General features: G+C 43.6%; 1 protein-coding gene across 1 annotated transcript; it reads right to left on the bottom strand.

Annotated features, from left to right (window-relative positions):
• Positions 1-292: 292 nt before the first annotated feature.
• On the bottom strand, positions 293-20,255 carry Dnajc25 (DnaJ heat shock protein family (Hsp40) member C25). Its single transcript, XM_021160302.1, has 4 exons — positions 19,854-20,255; positions 5,705-5,857; positions 2,980-3,450; positions 293-723 (listed from the first exon to the last, which is right to left on the bottom strand). The coding sequence occupies exons 1-4, from the start codon at positions 20,178-20,180 to the stop codon at positions 601-603; spliced, it is 1,074 nt and encodes a 357-aa protein (XP_021015961.1). The 5' UTR covers positions 20,181-20,255; the 3' UTR covers positions 293-600.
• Between the last annotated feature and the right edge of the window lie 117 nt (positions 20,256-20,372).

The following is a 20,372-nucleotide window of genomic DNA, read 5'->3' as shown; positions in this document are numbered from 1 at the left end:
GAGTTTCTGATCTTATCAAGAGTAGAATCACTGGGCAGGAAGTGCAGAGGTTCTAGAATACTCTCCTAGAGAATACGTTGAATAGGCTCAAACCTGTAAGGACTACAGTAAGGACAATATGTTACTGAATGGTTCTCCTGGAGAAACTGTGTCCAGAAAGACACAATAATCTGATCAAGTGCTGTTGTCGTTATTCTGTTGTTGTTTTGTAAAACTAGAGACCAGGAAAGGAGGAAAATTAGCATTATGAGAACATAAGCAAACACTCTTGAAGAAGAAACACTTCACACAGAAGTTTTAAATGGTATCTAATAAATTTCATGTCAAATTTAACTAAACATATAAAAATTTTAAATGGCAACTAATAAGTCCCCATGTCAAATCTTTTTAAACAAAATCCACAAATAGATTATAAAAATTGAACCATCATAAATGTCTTCTGTATAAAGTTTTAAGGGAAAGTAGAAATTTCTACATTATTCTGTTTAATCATATGTTTTGAACGTTAGCTACTGCTGAGAGCAGCAGGCGTGTTTCCCAAGTAACTGCTATGCAAGTGACGTCACAATTAGAGTGTGGCACAGCAGCACCTCAGCATCTTCAGTCATCCACAAAGGTCAGCCGTCCAGGCCCTTCATTCTTCATCCACCTGCGGTAGCGCTTCCACCGAGGGTCATTTGCCAATTTTTTCTTTAATTCTTCCTCTTGTTCCTGCTTGTAGACCTGTGAGCATACACAACACGAAATGACTTTATGATACAGAGGGAAACCTGGAGGTGAGCGTGTTGATCTGCTTCCTGGAGACTGACTCAAACACTAAAGTAAGTACTTGAATATCCACAGTGAGAAAAACCAGAGCTACCATTTCTCCGGTTTGTTTTTGTTTTTTTTTTTGTGATGGGGTCTTGCGATGTAGCCCAGGCTGGCCTGGAGCTTGCTGAGTAATTCAGACTAGCTTTGAATTAATAATCCTCTGTCTCAGCCCTTCTAATGTCTAGGATTATACACAGGCAAATACCATCCTTGGACCTGGCCTGAATTAACATTTTTTTTCCCTAACCAAGGAACAAATTGGCCTTATATATACATTTGCCTCCAAACTGAATTTAAATCTACTTTTCAAAGATAATTATTAGGTATTTTTTTCTCTAAAGTTATCAAAAAAAGGTTGTATAAATCTCATAGGTTAAGAATCAATTATTTATTAAAGCTTTAGTCAACCAAAAAACTTCTTACAGCCAGTTTTATAGCCACATTTTAAAAAATTATTGTTTTCAAATATTGTAAGCAATGAACAATAAAACCTCATAATATAATAATTCAGCCCAATACAATGATCTGAAAAGTCAGGGTTTATAGCAAAAATCTCTCAAAGTACTGTGGTTGTGTGTGCACGTGTGGATGGTGGTGAGCGTGTGTGTGCTATGAGCACGTGGAGCAAGCAGAGTTGATGGGACGTTTTTCCATCAGCCCTTCAGCCATCATCAGCCTTTAAAACAGGCTCTCTCACTGAGCCCAGAGCTCACGGATTTGGCTGGCTGGCTGGCCAATGAGCACCCAGGATCTACTTGCCTTCACCAAATTCATGCGGTTTCTGAGAGCCCAAGCTGAAGCCGTCATGTCTGTGAGGCAGGGACCTGACCAAGAGCTTCCCGTCCCTTCAAATAGTGTTAAGAGCTAAATTGTTGTACATTACCTCCTATTTTTAGGTAATTTATATACAGGAATATATTTACTTGCTAAACATCTGACAACTTCTACTAATTTTGTTATCAATAAAAATCTACCTTGAACATTACATACAAAATGAAGCTGACCACCAAAGAATGCAACACCTAATGTTTCTTAAATTGCTGGAGAATCTTTCGTGTGCTCAATGCTTATATTCTTACATTAGCCAACCACTGTCTCCATAATACAGGCCACTGCAATTGCTGGAGCCTTCAGCACTGTGGCTAGATAGCTGAGCTCCTCTGAATAACTTCTGTAGCTGATAATAGTGAAAAATAATTTTTAATGATAAAATGGCCCAGGTTTAAAGGCATTACAATAACTTGATTTGAATTGAAAGCAAATAACATTCCAAAATGCGGCAGTACTATTCAGAAGATCTATTTTAACAAAATTTCTTTTTTTTTTTTCCTTCTTTTTCTGTTTTCCTTTTTGGAAAGGAAAAATTTAATTAGTGCAAAGAACAGAAATTACCAAAACCGCCCGTGCACAGGCCACTGCACTGCAATCTGACAGATCCCGTGCACAAGCCATTGCACTGCAATCTGACAGTTAGATCCTGTGCACAGGCCACTGCACTGCAATCTGACAGCTAGATCCCACCGACACACCACTGCACTGCAATCTGACAGCTAGATCCCATCGACACACCACTGCACTGCAATCTGACAGTTAGATCCCGTGCACAGGTACTGCACTGCAATCTGACAGCTAGATCCTGTGCACAGGCACTGCACTGCGATCTGACAGCTAGATCCCGTTCACAGGTCACTGCACTGCAATCTGACAGCTAGATCCCATGGACACACCACTGCACTGCAATCTGACAGCTAGATCCCGTGCACAGGCACTGCACTGCAATCTGACAGCTAGATCCCATGGACACACCTCTGCACTGCAATCTGACAGCTAGATCCTGTGCACAGGCACTGCACTGCAATCTGACAGCTAGATCCCATGGACACACCTCTGCACTGCAATCTGACAGCTAGATCCCGTGCACAGGCACTGCACTGCAATCTGACAGCTAGATTACTCTTAGTTTTTCACCAGGATTACCTGATTAGTATGTTTTAAGTACTGCTTTAAAAAAGAAAAAGCAAAAAACCAAATTTACGTTAAATACCCATTGTCCCACTATAAAACACAGCCACTTTTTCAATAAAAGTAGGAGCTGCAGTCATCTTTGAACTCTGGGACTTCTGAAGTGACAGAGACCACGTGCTGGGGGCAGCCACTGGCACTCACCTCGTAATTCTCCTTTATCCAGAGCTCCCGCTTGAGAAACATTTCTTTCTGATGGTCCTCCAGGCTGTCAAACTGAGACTGGGACATCTTCATAGACTTACGGATAATGTATAGTCTCTCTTCCTCCCCATACTCTTTGCCTTTGATGTTAAAGTTATAGATCCACCTACAATACCAGGCTATATAAGAGCACAGGTGAACAGGGGCGAGGATGACCTGAAACAAGAGGAGGTCCCGAACTTGGGGTTTCTGGTAGCCCCCCTTTATGTCTATTTTACTTTTTATAATGTTCTTTATGATGTTCTCCTCCTCATCACGGATTTCTTCTTTGGACTTCTTGTTTTTCCCTTTTTCTTTGGCTTTTCTGAGCAGTCCCTGCTCCTTGGCGATTTCTGTTGCCTGGATGCGGTACTTGGGCACTGTGGCTAGGTAGCTGATTGCTTTATTGTAACTATTCCACCAGCTGAAATACTAGAACATAAAATATATAAAAATAAGTCACTTTACTAGCAAAACTCATCAAAAGAAAGCCACAACAGAAATCCCTGTGAATGCCCCAAGAAACCCAGCTGACAGAAAGCGGGAACCTCAGTCAGGTGTGCTGTCTCCTGCTCTAGCCCCAGCCCTTGGCAGGGGGGCAGGTGGATCAGGAGCTGGAGACCAACCAGGGCAAAGTAGAAACAACCTATCTCGGAAAACCAGAAACAACAGTGACCTGGAAGATCTTCATTAGTAAAACACCTCCCTTCCCTTGGCCTACCAGAGGAAGATTAAACTGCATAATAGCTAGTAAGACATTGGTTTAAAACTGGACAGGGTGTGATCTCAGGAAACTATTACTTTTTCTCTTTCTTAAACCATCTACACGTCTGACAGGAATGCTTACCATATTCTAAAACAAAGACTCAAGTATATTTGAACTCTACGCATTTGGCTCTCATACAGCACACACATGGTTCAGTTCCCACACGAGTAACACCCTGGGATCTACCAGAAACAGCAGGAAGAAGAGGAGGGCAATACTTCTACAAATGCTAGTAGTTGAAATATACCACCTCGGTGTTTAATAAGAATTTTTTGTATATAAACCGAATATTGTTTCTAGCAGTTAACCTAGAGAAGCAATCTCCAGGGCTAGAGAGAAAGCTCAAAGATTAAGAACACATTATCTCCTTGCAGAACACCTCCGTTTGTTTTCCAGCTCGCACAACTATAAGGAGAATGTCTCGTGTACTGAGTGGAAGTAACACCTGTCAATAAAAAGCTGATAGCCTATTAGCAAAAGGCAGGAAGCAGAAAGTGGGAGTTCCGAGAGAGAGATTGGAACTCTGGGAGATAGTCAGAATCGGAAGATTCAACACTCAGAGAAAGTTGGACGTATGAACCTGAGGAGAGAGAGGGAAGCAGCCATGCTGCAGACATGCGATTGTATAAATGGGTTAACTCACTTAGGAGCCTGTTAGGGAGCAAGCCTGGGCACTAATAATTCATAAGTCTCCGTGTCATGATTCGGGAACTGAGGCAGACATATAAGAAGCCCAAACGGATACATACAACCGCCTGTAACTCCAATTGCAGGAAATCTGACACCCTCTCCTGGCCTCCACAGACACTAGGCATACTGGTGGTTTCACACGCCTGCATACGTGCAGGCAAACACAGATACACATAAGAATAAAGCCTTTTCAAAACTCAAAGTAGTTCTCAAAGTTGCTGACTGTTTTCTTCCTGAGGAACCCTCTCCCTCCAGACGAGCGCACGATAGGCGTGGTTAGCTTAAGACATCACTCCAGGCTGGACTCGGACTCTGTGGTAGTTTAGAACCACACCGAGAGTTCCTCTATCTCCTTGAATGTGAGTAGCGGCTCCTCCGGGGATGCAGGACTGTGTGCGATGTTTGGGAGTGCGCTAGCATCAGCCAATGGGAAGCCAGCCTTATTAGGCCAAGGTCAAGGTGTTCTTAACTTTTCCCAAGTTTAAGAGAAATCACTGAAAAGTCCTATAAAGGCGATGATATGATCTGGCTGTTAAGTGGTAGCCAAATACTCTTAGGAGGGAGAAGAGAAAAAATGTTTCTTGTTTGTTTGTTTTACAGTATGCAATATTTGAGGCGGTCTGAATGGAAACTGTCCCTGTAACTTCAAGTGTCTGGTGGCCCTGTTTGGGAGCGTCTGACACATCTAGGTGTGGAGCTGTACTAGAGAAGTGCAAGCCTGGGGGTGGGCTTTGAGAGTGTGTAGCCTCGCTCCACTTTGCCATGATGAACTGTGGTGAAAGTCAGCAGCCGGCTTCCTCCTCGGGCCACCTGCTACCATGCCTCCTCACTGTGAGGGACTCCCTCTGGAACTGTAGGCCACAGTTAATTCTTCCTTCTCCAAGTTATTTTTGTCCTGGTATTTTATCACAGCAATAGAAAAACAACTGGTAGACTAGTCACCACTAGTTCCTTAGACTCCCTGATGACAAAGCCTCTCCTGCTAGGGGCCTGGAAGAGGGTGTGCGCATGCATAACACACGTGTGTGCATACGTAACACACGTGTGTGAAGAGATGCATCATGTGGTACAGCACAATGCATAATGAATATGTACAATGAAAAAATCCAAAAAAAACCCCAAATCTCAACTGGAAACCAATTTACAAAGTATATTTATAATACAGATTTATGGCACTAGGCAACAAAAATATATTTATACACAGAACTATATATATTCACGAATACACACCTGAAACATTGAAATGGCACACACACTGACCAAAATCACCACCCTAACGTCCACTTTTGGGGCCAGGCGCCTGCTGTAGTAGTGGTAGTAATGGCTATAGTATTCTTCTGGATGATCCAGCATGTAGTCATAATCCTTCCGTGTTTCTTCATCCTGGGAAGTGAAGGAGATGCGACGTTACATGGCATTGCATTAAGAGCCTCAGTCTGTAATCTGTTAACTTTAATAAAATATCAAGTCAAAAAACTTTCCAATACTCTTAGAGGCATGTATACCAACTTTATGTTAGATATAAAGACAGAATAAAAGCATTCCCCAAATTCTTTAGAATTATTAGTATTCTTGGAAACCCTAACATTTTAACAACAAATAGCCTTCAGCTAATGCTATAATACAATACAAAGTTCCTGTAACTTCAGGACATTCTGACACTTGCTCATAAACCACAGAAAGAAAATATGGCTCATCTACTATTTATATTCACAATCAGGTTCCAGCTTTGCCTAGAAAGTTTTCTGCTGAAAGCAATGATAAAGAGAAAAACCAGGTAAAGCCAGTCTGTACCTAACCATCTCTAGAACACTGAGACATCTCTGAGATAACACAAAGGTCAAAGTCTAGATTTGTGGCCTTTCTCTGAGCTTCATTCTTTCTTTGTAAAAAAGATACCGCCTGCCTAATCTTCCCCATGGCTGCTCTGATATCAGAAGACACTGCACAGTCCCCTTGAAGCTGTGCAGTCCTTACTCTCATAAAACAGTGACAGAGCCACCTCACAGATAAGGTAACCTATCTCTCTTATTCATATAGATAAAGAATTCTGAGATGTTTTAGGGATGCATGTACTTCTTTTTCTTTGTTTATGATGTGTGTGGGTTTGCATGGACACAGGTTTGTGTGTGTGAGTACAGGCATGTGAGTGCCACAGCAGGTGTGGCCGTCAGAGGACAGCATCCAGTGGCAGTCCGTACTTGCCACCTTGTTTGAGACAGACTCTTCCTGTTCACTGCTGTGTTCACCAAGCTCGATGACCTGCATGCTTGCAGGATTCTTCCATCTCTCCCTTCCATCTCACTTCCTTCTACAGTGGGAGAAGCCTGAAGCCTGGGTTTACAGGCACACAGCACCACAGCCTGCTTACGTGGGCTCTGGGCATCTTACCTCAGGGCCTCATGCTTACACAGAGCAAGCACTTCCAATTCCCTCAGCATCTCCCATCACAGTAAACACCTCTTAAAATTTTCTTATGTAGTCAGTATCTAACAGATAAACATTTTATTGAGCTACCTTGGGTAAGATTCAGTTTTATCTCAAAAGAAACCTAATTTTCAACTTGTCCTATTTTACAAAAATGGTAAAGACTAAGACAAAGTCAAAGTCTTTTCAAAGTTTTCTATATGGTGTGTAATAGAAATCATTGCAAAATAACGATAATAACCTGAGAGGTGCCCTTCTAGTTTAAACTGCTCATCCATCAAGCGGTACTGAGTGCCTTGTCACTATGGGCACATGCCCTGGGTCTGTTTAGGGCTTGTCTCCTTTTGAGTCCTGCAATATCTATCTTCTTATAATTAAAATAACAAGTTGGCTAATGATAAAATCTTCCCTGTGTTTACTAAAATCATCATGTGTTATTTTCTATAAAAACAAACAAACAAAAAAACCCTCTGAACTTAAGGCTGGAGAGATGGCTCAGTGGTTAAGAACACTGCCTGCTCTTCCAGGGGTCCTGAGTTCAATTCCCAGCAACTACATGGTGGCTTACAACCATCATGGGTTGTAACTATAATAGGGTCTGGTGCCCTCTTCTGGCATGCATATAGAGCACTCAAATATATTAAATAAATCTTTTTTTTTTAACCTCTGAACTTTAGTAAGAGTGCTCAATAAAAGTTATCCCACATTTATCATACTTAAAATATTTTAAGTCTCGCTAGTGTAGGAACGCTAGTGTTGAGTAGTCACAGGTACCTTTAAGTGCTGTCTGACACCATGTGGAGGGCCAGGATAAGAACTGTCTGTTACGTATAAGCAAGAGTGGGATCGGGCTGATGAAGTCTTCAAATTCACGCATGTACATTCTCATGTCAAAGGGTTTTCTCATTGCAGGCTCTGCCATCAAGGCACTATTCCTTACCGAGTCAGCAACTCCTAACCTAGGAAGGGGCCATCTCTACAGCAGTCACACAGGCAGCTCTGAGCACATCTCTTGAGGTGTCTCACTTGATACTTTAAGATATCTTTATAGAATTTCCCTCTTCTCCCACCATGTTTTTGGTTCTGGTGGCTAATTTTATAGAAATGTCCCCATTAGGCCTGAAACTTGATTTTAACCCAAGTTTTCAATCCTGACATACTTTCTGCACTGCATCCAAGCAAGAATCTTTGTGCTCCAACTACACTGAAATCAGATTCCAGCCACCCTCTGCCAACATTCTCCAGAGCCCTCTGTCCAGCTGTTGGGTTGTTGCACTCCTAGTTGAAGCATAGAGCAAGGTCTTTGAAACCTGGTATATGGACACCAATGTGTGTGGCTAGTCACTCTTCTTTCTCCTCCTCTCTAAGTGACGTTCACATTCCATGGAACACATATGCCACTCTTGCTAAGGCATTACATCCAGACCTTCCCCAGGGTCACCATCTTCTTATGACTCCAGGTACTGGACTCCTGAGAGCGTAGTGGCCAAAGTTCCAGCAGTGACCATGCTCACCTAGTGTCCACCTCTCCCCAGGTCTATTCTGAGCTTCCTAAGGCCTGACACTACACAACACTAGAAAAGGTCACAGGGCCAAAACTAACTTGTCTTAGGATGGTGTCTTTCTCTAAGGGGCACCACAACTGCATGTGCCTGTCTGGTTTTAGAGAGCCAAGCGCTGGCCACCTCTGAGCTGTATCATTTATTCATCTCTGTATCATTTATTCATCTTACTTAACTCTCGCTACAAAGCCTTTTTGTTCTTCTACAAAATGAAAATAATCTTTGAGCAAAAGCATTCATGCAATTTAAAAAATATTGAAAGTTGGTACAAAGTTCTCTCAATAGACAGGGGTAAAAATCCTATTTTTCAGTAACCTACAACGTTTAAGACACACAGCTAACAAGAACAAATAGGCAAAGACAGAACAAGAAGGCTTAGCTTTCTTTTAGGGGACCATACTAGAGAACTAAGGTCCATTATTAATGCAATAGCTTTCCCGATAAAACATCTTAGAAATGAGGTTCCTAGGTTTCTCATATGAACGTTTCCTCACGATCAGATTTAAATTTCCCTGGCATGCAACAAGGCTCCACACCAGTCCCAACTCACCTACCCAGCTCTTACCACAGCAGACAGACAGCAATTTCTGGTTTTGGTACACTCTTCCAATGCCATGTGTTTTCTCATGTCTGAACATTTAACACTCTCTAAATTAAAGCTTATTCCTTTTGTTAGCCTTATGAGCTACTGAAAGTCATGAGTGCTGCTACCTCAAACAGCTTTCTGTGGTGATGAGGACGGAAGCCAGGCTGTTGAGCACGCTAGACAGTTGAGCACGCTAGGCAGGTGCTCCACTGCTGAGTTACCCTGCCTCACCCCGGGAACACTCCATTACACCGAGTTCCTATTTATTATAGCACTTATCACATTGTAGTCATTAGGGTTTCTTATCCTTGAGTGGGAATTTCTTAGGAGGGAAGTGGTAGGGTGTTCATTAATCTCTATAGAGCCAGGGCCTAGCTCAGTGCCTGGCAGTCAGTGTGTCATTTCAAAGCCGAGAGAGGTGTTTTAAGGTCTCCTCCTTCTACATCTTTCTCCAGCCACACAGGTCTGCAGCTCACCAGCAAGGCTGGATGAGTGTTACATCACAAAAATGTCAGCTTGACAGAAGTGACTGCTTGACTTTACAGTTTATGAAAGTACACTAATGTGGCTAAAACATGTCGAACAGTTTAATATCTTACCTTTCAATAAGGTAGTACTTTTTCTTTCAGCAATATTGTGGATCTTAAGGTCCCAGGGTCAGGAGATTCCAACTTCTTTCCAAAATCAAAACTTATACTTGTTTCTTCCTGTCCTGAGCCTCGACAAGCAGGGCAATACATTCCTGGCTTCTAATGTCTACAGAGGTAAGTGGTGCGTCTGCTGGTGTCCATCCATCCCCAATCCTCTTGGGCATATGCAGGAGGACTGGAATACAACCACCAATATCTAGATCAAAAGCGAGCAAAGGCAACCCACAAGCCGAGCAGCACCAAGCCTTCCTCCTCTCTCGAAAATGACCGCCCCCGCCCCGAGCAAACCGTGACATCCTCAGCTTAAAATGAGGTATGCACTGCTTTCTTTCAATCAACATGAATTGCAATGTAAGATACTACAGACAGTTTTACATCAAAATGTTCTACTATACAGAATGGGGAAAGCATTTTCTGATGGTAAAGGACAGGAATTGAGAATATATGTAAATGTAATTAGATTTTGTTCATTCTTCAAAATACATAGTAATCTTATTAACACACACTCATGTGAGCTCACTAACACACACACACACACACACACATACACGATGATGCTTCAAAAATTAAACTTGTTCCCTTACATTTTTTTCCAGGTCATTACATCTGCTAAGGATTAAAAAACTTAACTGCTATCAGTTTTATGTTCTTTCTTGTTCCCTGTCCCCTAGTCAGTCACAAGGGCAACTATCTGACCTGTCTTACCTCATTCTAATGTCTCTACAGAGTCCATGATCCAACAGTCGATGTGTAAGTGACACATCTACTTTCCCTGGCTTCTCCTACTCTCAACAGTCTTGAGCATATTCTAAATGTGACATAAACAGCCACAGCTCGACAAGCTCAAACCCAAGCCTGTTCTTTCTGTTTCAGCTAATGGTATAGGTGTGTACTCCACCTGAGCTTTTAATCTTCCTCTTCTGCAAATCAAAACACAAGGGATTAGCCCTGAGTTAGACACAGGGGAGATGAAAACACAAGCAAGATACAGCCTTAGCCTCAAGAGTTCTCCTTTTAGACGAATCTAGCAAACAAAAAGCACAATTTTATGCTACCAAAGAACTGAGGAACTCTGCCCGGGTCTACAGGCAGTGAGGTTCACAGAGAGATGAAGCGAGGTAAGAACTGGGTCTTTAAAGTGGGTAAGAAGTGTTGGAACCTGTTGCAAGCATCAGAACCAAGAGCTAAGGTACGGAAGCTCTGAACAGGGGAGCAATGGGGATATTTAGGAAGCAGTAGCAAAGAACTAGAAAGCAAGACTAGAGTTAGTTATTGTCTCTGATGCTCAAAAGTGAAATGTTTCACAGTATGAGGACAACTGCAAGAAGTATAGCTGGTTATTTTCAAGACATTTCTGCTGCAATAGTCTGAAAAAAATGCAAAAAAAAACCCCAATAAGGAATAGCTTTTAGTGATTACGTAGAATATGGAGGGCTTGTAGTTAAAAGGATATAAAACAATCAAAGGAGCCCAGTGTAATCCCAGCACTCAAGAGGCAGAGGCAGGTGGATGTCTGTGAGCTCGAGGCCAGCCTGGACTACACAGTGAGTTCCAGGACAGCCAAGGCTGTGTAGAGAGAACCTGTCTAAAATAAAAATAAAAATAAAAACCAATCGAAACAAACAAGCAAACAAACAAATCTAAGGAGATACTGAACATGATGTTGATGCTTCTAATTATATATAATATGTGACCCACGTAAGAATGAAGGACTAGGGAGCAGGCCTGGAGATTAGGGGAAATGGGAAGGAGAAAATGACTGGGTATACTTGTACTCTCTGGAGCCCCCAGGGCTCGTTTATTTACTACTTTGGAGAGATGTGCTTTGTTTACGAGTAGCCTCTTTAAAATTCCAAGACAGTAGTAACTTGTGAAAACCTGGTAATAATGCTAATAATCTGTGTTCTCAGTAAGGAAAACTGTGTCCAGTGAGAGGCAACTGAGTACTACCTTAACAGCACATCAGCAATCCCTATCAGACTTAAAATGTGCCACAGTTTTTCTCTGTTGAATGATGTCAGTATCTCATAGGTTTTCTCATCAATTAATAAGACCACAATCTCTGACATATACTCCTTTGGTACCTGTGTGAAAAACAGCATTCTCTTTTAAAGTTTAGTCTTTAACAGAGATAGTAAAACTACTTGTGCTACAGATAAGAGGCTGTTGAAACACTAAGCTGGCAAAACAGGCAGGAGTGGGAGCCAACACTTAAAAGTCAAAAGAGCGATGTAGTTGAAGGAGCTCAGAAGGCCCGGGGAGACGGCTCAGTGAGCAGGGCCTGTGCTGTACAAACATGAGGACCACAACCACAAGAGGAGTGGGTGAGCACGCAGGGCTCTGTAGTCCTGATGCACAGGATGTGGAGCCAGAGCAGGGAAGCTCCAGCAAGCTGGCTGGATTTAAATCAACTTGCTTCAGGTTCAGGAAGAGGCCTTGTCTCAGAAAATAAGGTAAAGAGCATACCAGATGGTGGTGGCACACTCCTTTAATCCCACCACTCAGCAAGCAGGAAGCAAAAGAAGTAGATCTCTGTGAGTTCAAGACCAGCTTATTCTACAGAGTGAGTTCTAGGACAGCCAGGGCCACACAGAGAAACCCTGTCTCGAAGAAAAGACAACAAAAAATTGCAAAGTGATTAAGGAAGGAAGGAACCTAACATTAACGTAAAACCCTCGGCTTCCACATCACTCAGACATGTGTGTACACGTACCACACGTGTGCATCCATACACGTTACTCATGCATCTGTTCACATACACACACACCCCAAAACCCAAAGGGCTTAAAAATAGAAAAGAATACACAAAGACAGAAGCCTAAGAAAAAGTAAAGCCCAGAGCATAGGGATGAAAAGACTTAAAATTTTATTAAGAAGGTTCAGTGTGTAGTTCCATAGTAGAGTCCTTGCTGAGCATACTCAAAGCCTTCAGTTTAATCACCAGCACCAAAAAATAATTAATAATAAAAACAACAACTGGAAAAAACTAAGTAATCATTGGAAACCATGGCTAGAAAGAGCAGAGGAGCAGCAGCATCTGAAATTCCGGTGACTGAAGACTGAGACAGGGGGATTACAGATACGAAGCCTGCCACAGGTTTTTTTTGTTTTTTGGTTTTTTTTTTTTTTTTTTTTTTTGCAAAACTCTTTAAAAAGGACACTGAAGTGGAATAGATTTATTGAGCATTGCAAGAAATTAGGGGCTGAGGACTCTGCTCAGCCTCTGCTGTAAATATACTTTCTAATTTCCTTAACACACAAAGAGATACACAATGATGCTCAACTCCTGGAGAACATTTTCCCTGACAACCAAGTCACAAACCAAGGATCAGAAGATTGGAGCCCTGTGCAGTAGCTACAGTGAAGCTGGACAGTTAATCCCAGTGCTTTGACCCCACAGTGCGCTATGCTGCTGGCTCCAGGCTGCTAAGTCAGTCACTGCTCAGGAGAGCTGCTTCCATAAGAAATGGCTTGGCCACAAAGCAACGCCTACCTATGCCTGCAGGCCCATATCCCCTAACACATCTCAGCACTTTCCTTGAGCTGCTCTCTGAAATGAATGTAAGACTGTGTTATTTTTCCATCTTAAAACCTATTGTAACTACTCAAACTATCAAGTTCAAACTTTTGAACAAAGCTTAAAGAGTTGAGCTGAGGGCCCAGTTCAGTTGGCAGTGCTGCTCAAAATATGGCATTTGACTCCTAGCATTGCACAAAACCCGGCCTGGGGAGCTGGCTCTCAGTGGGTAAAGGGAAGACCACAAACACTATACAACAACAACAACAATAACGGATCTAAGAAGAAGCAGGCTCAGTGGTGCAGCACTATAGTGCTAGTACTTCTGAGGAGGAAGCAGAAGGCTCAGAAAGAAGCTCGAGGACACCTCTTCAGCTCCATAATGACTATCTCAAAAGGGGAAGAGGGGAGCAGGCTGTTCATCATCTAACCCCAAACTAAGTCTGAATCTTCTACAGGTCTAGAATATAGAATCAAGAAATAGATCTATGAAAAGAAGGTTACAAAAACCTCAGTAAAGGCCTTTGCACTCTTCTTTCTATCCCAGCACTCCCTCAATGCCAACTACTGGGGCCAGGAACAGAGATCAGTGGAGGGATACTTGCTAGTATACATGAGGTCCGGGATTCAGCCTGAGCAACTGGGGTTAGTTTGTCAAGTAGTCAGTTCTTGACTAAAATTATATCATGTTAGGGTTGATCAAGTGCTTTGATTAGCAGCTGACAAGGTCGCACTCGGACACATCAGAATTAAGCATCTGGTATACACATCAGCCTCAGACAGAGTGGGCAACAATGACCCGAGTTAAGGGAAGTAAGAGAAGTTCTGTTCTAGTTTCAGAACTGAAAGTAAATGTAGTACAAATGCTATCACGCCTTTCCCACCCCATGGGAAGTCACCAACCACATCACACCTTGCGACTAACCACAGGCAGGGCCTCACAGTCCTTACAAGTGTTGCGGGTACTCATGCTCCATCCAAGCAGACATGGGAAATTAAAACCACCTTCAGGCTATGATCTATAGCAGTAGTTCTCAACCTGTGGGTCTTGACCCTGCTGGTCACATATCAGATACCTTGTGTATCAGATATTTACATTACAATTCATAACAGTAGCAAAGTTACAGTTATGAAGTAGTAAAGAAATAATTTTATGGTTGGGGTCACCACAAAATGAAGAACTGTATTAAAGGGTCGAAGCGTAGGAAGGTTGGGAAACACTGCTCTGTAAGGGTTACTTAATGTGGCTGTCTATTACCATCATAACTACAGTAGATATTTTCATATTTTCATGATAGTCATGCTTCAGTTGTGAATGGGGAGGGGGCATTTTGAGTCCATGGTCTCAGTAAATACTAAAATCCCATATATAAAACAACACGTTTATATATAACCTATGTCCTCATTTAACAATACCTAATACAATGGAAATGCTAAGCATGCGCATGTGCAGTACACTTATTTTGAGGCAGGGTCTCAGGCAGCACAGGCTAGCCTAAAAGTTCTTGTGTAATGAAGGATGGCCTTGAACTGCTGATCTTCCTGTCTTTTAACTTCCCAGGTGTGTGCTACTACACCAAGTTCTTACTGTGCTAGAGATCAAACCCAAGGCCTCATGCATGCATGCAGGCTGTCTACCGACTGAGCTACATCTAGAACCCCAGACATTTCTCCACCCCTCCAGATATTTTGCATCTAAGTTTGGCTGAATCCCTGAATGAAGAACCCATAGGCACAGCCAGCTAATTCTACCAATTCCCATGAATTGCTGATTAAAATCTTCATGACTGTAAAGATTTGGAATGTTAAAATGTGTAGCCAATTTTTCCTCCCTAAAACAGTCTCTGGGGGCGAGGGGAGGGGGGGTACTTCAGTCCCGGAGCCTTGAACACTCAAGTGATTCTGCACTTGGGCTGCTTACATTTTCCTTCTGTCAGGAATGCCCTCTGCTGTCAACGGTGGGGGCTTTCTTTCCGACCTAGCTAACAGGGCATGCTTATTTACTGCTTCCTTCTCATACTGAAATACGACCTGTAGGAAAGCATGACCACACAATAAGTATCTGTCTATTCTTAATAAAAGCTTAAAGTCAAGCTGACCCTGGGGCCTCAAACCTGTAATCTCAGCTACTTGGAAGACTAAGAAAGATTGATTATAAGGTTAAAGATCTTTCGGCTATGCAGTGAGTTCAAGGCCTGAGTAACTTAGATGGATGTTGCATCAAAATTAATTTTTTTGTTTTTTGTTTTTGTTTGTTTGTTTGTTTTTCGAGACAGGGTTTCTCTGTGTAGCCCTGGCTGTCCTGGAACTCACTTTGTAGACCAGGCTGGCCTCAAACTCAGAAATCCACCTACCTCTGCCTCACAAGTGCTGAAAATTAAATATTTTTTAAAAATTAAAATTGAAAAACAGAGATGGGTATGTGTCATGGAACAGCCTGTAAACCCAACCCTTGGGAGGCCAAGGCATAAGGAGTTCAAGGTCATCCTCAGCTACAAAGAGAGTCTGAGGTTAGCCAGCCTAAGCTATAGAAAGCCCTGACCCTAAACCAAGCCAAACCAAAATAAATAAATAATCTAGACCAGCAGAGTGGCATAGCCTTTAATGAAGAGGTAGAGGTAGTAGAATCTGTGTGAGTTCAAGGCCAATCTGGTCTGCATAGAGTTCCAGGATAGCCAAAGTTACATAGTAAGACCTTATCTCGGAAAAAAAGAAAAAAGAAAAAGAAAAAGAAAGAAAGAAAAGAAAAGAAAAAGTTATGGGTATATAGCTCATATACAAAATTCAATTCTTGGTTTAAAAACAAAACCAAAAAACAGGGAGAGAGAGCTGTACCTCCACTTGCCTCCTCCCTAGCACCTTGTGTGTCAGCTCAGGAAAGGACCGTCAGAAATCTCAGTAAGAAACCTGCAGTAAGTCAGAGCACAGGGCAGGGAGCGCAAGATCCTCCTTTTGCCAAATTCTCTCTAAGTGCTAGGAGTTCTGCCACCTCAGCCACTGATAAAAAGAAAAATAAGCATTGTTCTGGTGAAGCCTCCATTCCAAGACAGATCTAATCTCTTTACACGCTCTAACTTTTAATCAGATAACCTTCACACCAGAATATTGCTGTGACCTTTCCTATGTTCTTGTCGTGTTGTGAAACGTTGTCCACGTCTACGTTTTCATCTCTTACCGACCATAACTGTTTTAACTGAATCTTTTCTGGCTGTTCCTGCATCTGCTTACTCTGTGCTATTTCCTGGTTTTGGTTTTTTAATCCAATTTTACCTACATTCACAGTTATTTTTGCTCTCATTTTAAAGCCCTAAAAACAATGAAAGTGGAAAGCACAGGTCTCCTCTCATGCAGGCTGCTTCACTCCCAGCCGTCCAGTTCATATTATTTGTACTACTCTAAAATCACAGTTTGAGTCAAATAGCAAAGAAGGCTGCACATACCCGTGTCAAACAGCGGGAACAGATCTAATTTCCATCCTGTCCCAACTGTCTCCAAATGAGAGTTTAACTAATATTCACTATCTGATGTGCCAGACATTGTGCTAGGTCCCGTGGATACACATGACAAAGGGGCATGTTTAGTGCAAGAGAAGGGTCCCTGAAATTTACACTCAGTGTGATAAGTGCTATAGCCACAGCAGTTCCCATGGCCAGACTAGAGTGTCCCACCTCAGGAGACTCGGCGCTGACTGAGCCAGTGAGTCCACTTTCTTCCAAAGTCTAGGATTTCTCTCAATTCCCAACAGCCATAAAAGCATACCACATCACACTGGCTTAACTCACACAGCCCTGTGTGAGATCACAACTGTCTGGAGTCATGTCGTGACCCAGAACGGACTTGCTAACAGGAGCCAAGTGTAACCTTGCATAGCACCTGCACGTGGACGGCCTTTGCCCTCCATCATCCACCCCTTCTCTGGGTTTCCCTCCTCGTGCACAGGCGGAATCACTCGTTCCTAAATTAGTAATGACCACGTGTCTTACCTTCTTGTCTCATTAATTGTACTTAAGTCCTGTTGCTGTACTTATTTTTAATACAAAAACAAAAAACAAAACAAAACAAAAACAAAGCCCACCTTGCTCCCCTTGCTCTCAATATGAGCACACAACCCCAGAACCACAAGTCCACTGACGTCAAACATAAATGCAGTTCCCATGTGGAAGATGTACTTATGCTCAACATTTAGGGACAGGCTTCCAGGTGCCATTTTTTATCCTAGAGTCCAGAGCCCCTGGACCTCAATTTCCCCTACCAGTCTACCTGACCAGTTCCTAGCAAAGTTCATCTACATTTCTTCTCCCCCACAAACCCTTCTTCCTCACCAAAGATATGCTACAAACAAACAGTGATTACATCTGCATGGTCTCCGTAGAATAACTGGAAGATCAGCCCGTCCTACAAGCTGGATGGCATCTTTATTAAGTCCTTGCATTACTCAGAAGTGTCATTCTTAGGCAACTTTCTCAGTTCTCCATTACGACAGAAACACACATCAGGCAACCTATTTGTCTTTGACACCACAGCTTTTAACGTCCCTTTCCAGGTGAAGGCAATATAATGAGCAGAGACGAGCTTATCAGTACTCCATTGAGAAGCTGAAGCTATGTTCAGATCTAAATTTCAAACAGGTATTTTCAGAGTTCTGCTGTGTCTTGACGGTAGGTTCGGCTTGGGAGCTGGGGCTAGAATGCTCCCCAGGGCCTTCTCCACAAGTTTCTAGTTCCCTGCTGGGAAGTAGTCTGAGCTACCACAAACACCTTGTCAGAGTCAAGTAAAATGTTACTTTCTCTAGAAACTCTAGGCATTTGGGAGGAGAGGGGGAAGGTTGGTGGTGGTATGTATGTATTTGGAGACAGGGTTTCTCTGTGTAGCCCAGTTATCCAGGAACTTGCTTTGTAGAACAGGCTGGCCTCAAACTCAGAGATCCACCTGCCCCTGGGTCCCAAATGCTGGGATTAAAGGTGTGCACCACCATGCCAGACAACACACTTTATAACTGCCTAGAAGCCCCTTGGTCTGGAGTGGACACATTGTTTTACCTAGCTTTTTTATTTTCTGATAAATAAGTTCTAAACTTTAGAGTAGAAACCTTTAGAAGCAACTATCCAAAACAACCAGATTGGGCTTGGGAAACAGTATCCCTAAGAAAATGGCATAACTATTTTGAGTCCTAGGAGTACTTCATTGAGAATGTCATCTGCTGTCACTACACTTTAGTCCTGGCACTTGTTCTCAAAGTTCTTATGAACACCCTTACCATCCACCAGCCAAACCCTTACCATTCCCCCGCCAAACCTACCCACCCATCTCTTGCCCCACAAAACCTAGGCGAAGGCGACAGTTGCCAGCGCTTCTGCTCCTATCTGTCCCAGATGCTCTCTCAGCAGAGCCCCCAGTGCACCTCGAGGCCCTTGAAAGGTCGGGCAGCATAGAACCACGCGTTCCTCAGCAAACAGTTTGGGGTTCACGTGCTGCGCGGTCCAGGGGGAACAAGTTCTTTCTGTTTTTTTTTTTTTTAAGCCTGTTCTCTCAGTCACTCATCCCTCTAATAACGGGGACTAAGCCTTCAAATTTCTTTCTAACTGCTCGCCCATACCTCAACCGAGTGCCAACAAAAACTGTATTCTCACTAGCTGGTGGGAATTTAGTCAGTGAAGCACACTCTTAATAGCTCCAAACAGCAAACTGCTCTAAGCCTGAAAGAAAGGGAATTTGACTCCGAATTGTCAACTCTATAAAGCTATTCTGGAAGACTATTCCACCGTTAATGATAATACAGCTATCCAAAGTAGCCATTACAAGGAGGCTGGAAAACAAAACAACAACAAAAACCTAGGAAAGAGACACCTATGATGGAAACACAGCTATGACTGATGCTACAGTCTTCAGATGGGGCTCTTTGAAACAGAAATACCTCCCTCAAGCATGACATAACAGGTGTTTTTTGGTTTTTTTACATATACTACAGTAAACAAAGAAAAGGGTGTCAGGCTAAATCTTCCTACATGTACAGCAGGCAATAAAACCTTTGTCAGATCACTACACACGTCCAAAATTTTTTTCCTACTAGTAATTCTCAATCTCCCCCCCCCCCCAAGTCAGAAACAACTATCCAAGGTCACTCGGGAGTTGTCAGAACCAAAAGTCATAGTCCAGTCTTCGGACTGATAGATAGTTCGCTGTTTGTGTGTGTGTTTCTAGTTCTAGATAAATGCCATCATTGACACTATCCCAGAGGCCAAACTTCTGTCCTATCAAATTGGCATGATCAGTTGTTAATACTCAGTATTTCAGACTTTTCTGTTCTTTGTCCTATCTCAGATTCTAGCACTGACAATCACCCTGCTTTCCGAGCATGCACCTCAAGTTATCAGAATGCTTTTTACACCAAAAATAAAATAAGTGCAAAGCTTTGCATAACAACTGTCCAAAAACAGAACTGTCTGTCCTCCAAAACTGTCCTCGAGGAGGTGGCCATGCTGGCTAACGGGCCGAGGTGGCTCATTCCACGGCCACGTGGGAAACGTGGACCTCCTAAAAGTCCAGGCGGCAGCAGTGTGCTGGGGTCGTAGAGGACCTGATCACCCGGCTAGGAGACCCAAATCCCCAGCCACCCATCTGCGCCCGCGAGCCTCACCTTGAGCGTCTCGTAGGCGGTCGCCACTAGCAGGAAAGCCTCGGCGCTCGGCGGCGCGCCCCCGGGGCCGTCCCCGGGCTCGGGCCGGTAGCGATCTGGGTGGTAGCGCCGGGCCAGCTGACGGTAGGCCCGCGCGATCTCCGCCTTGCTGGCCGAGCGGCTCACGCCCAGCACCTCGTAGCAGTCGCGCGTGCCGCAGTACAGCCCTTCCACCAGGGCCTCGGCGGGCCGCGCCAGCAGCGGAACCAGCAGCAGCGGCGCCAGCAGCAGCCATGGGCGCTGGCCGGCAGCCCCGGGTCCCCCGCGCAATGCTAGCCGCGCCGCCATCCCCGCCTCGCTCGCCGCTCTGCCAGCACAGCGGCCGCGGCTCTCCTCGGCGCCGGGCTCGGCCCCGCAGCCCGGTCCACGTCAGCAGGCCGCGCCTGTGCGCAGGCGCAGGGGGGGGCGTGGCGCCGCAGCCACTTCCGTCCCCGCGCGTTGCTAGGAGAGAAGGACGCCTTAGCCTCGGGCGGCTTCCTG

This window comes from Mus caroli, chromosome 4 (assembly GCF_900094665.2).
Source record: "Mus caroli chromosome 4, CAROLI_EIJ_v1.1, whole genome shotgun sequence".
NCBI classification, from domain to species: Eukaryota; Metazoa; Chordata; class Mammalia; order Rodentia; family Muridae; genus Mus; species Mus caroli.
The sequence above is the reverse complement of the archived record's forward strand: the minus strand, read 5'-3'. Positions and strand labels throughout refer to the sequence as shown.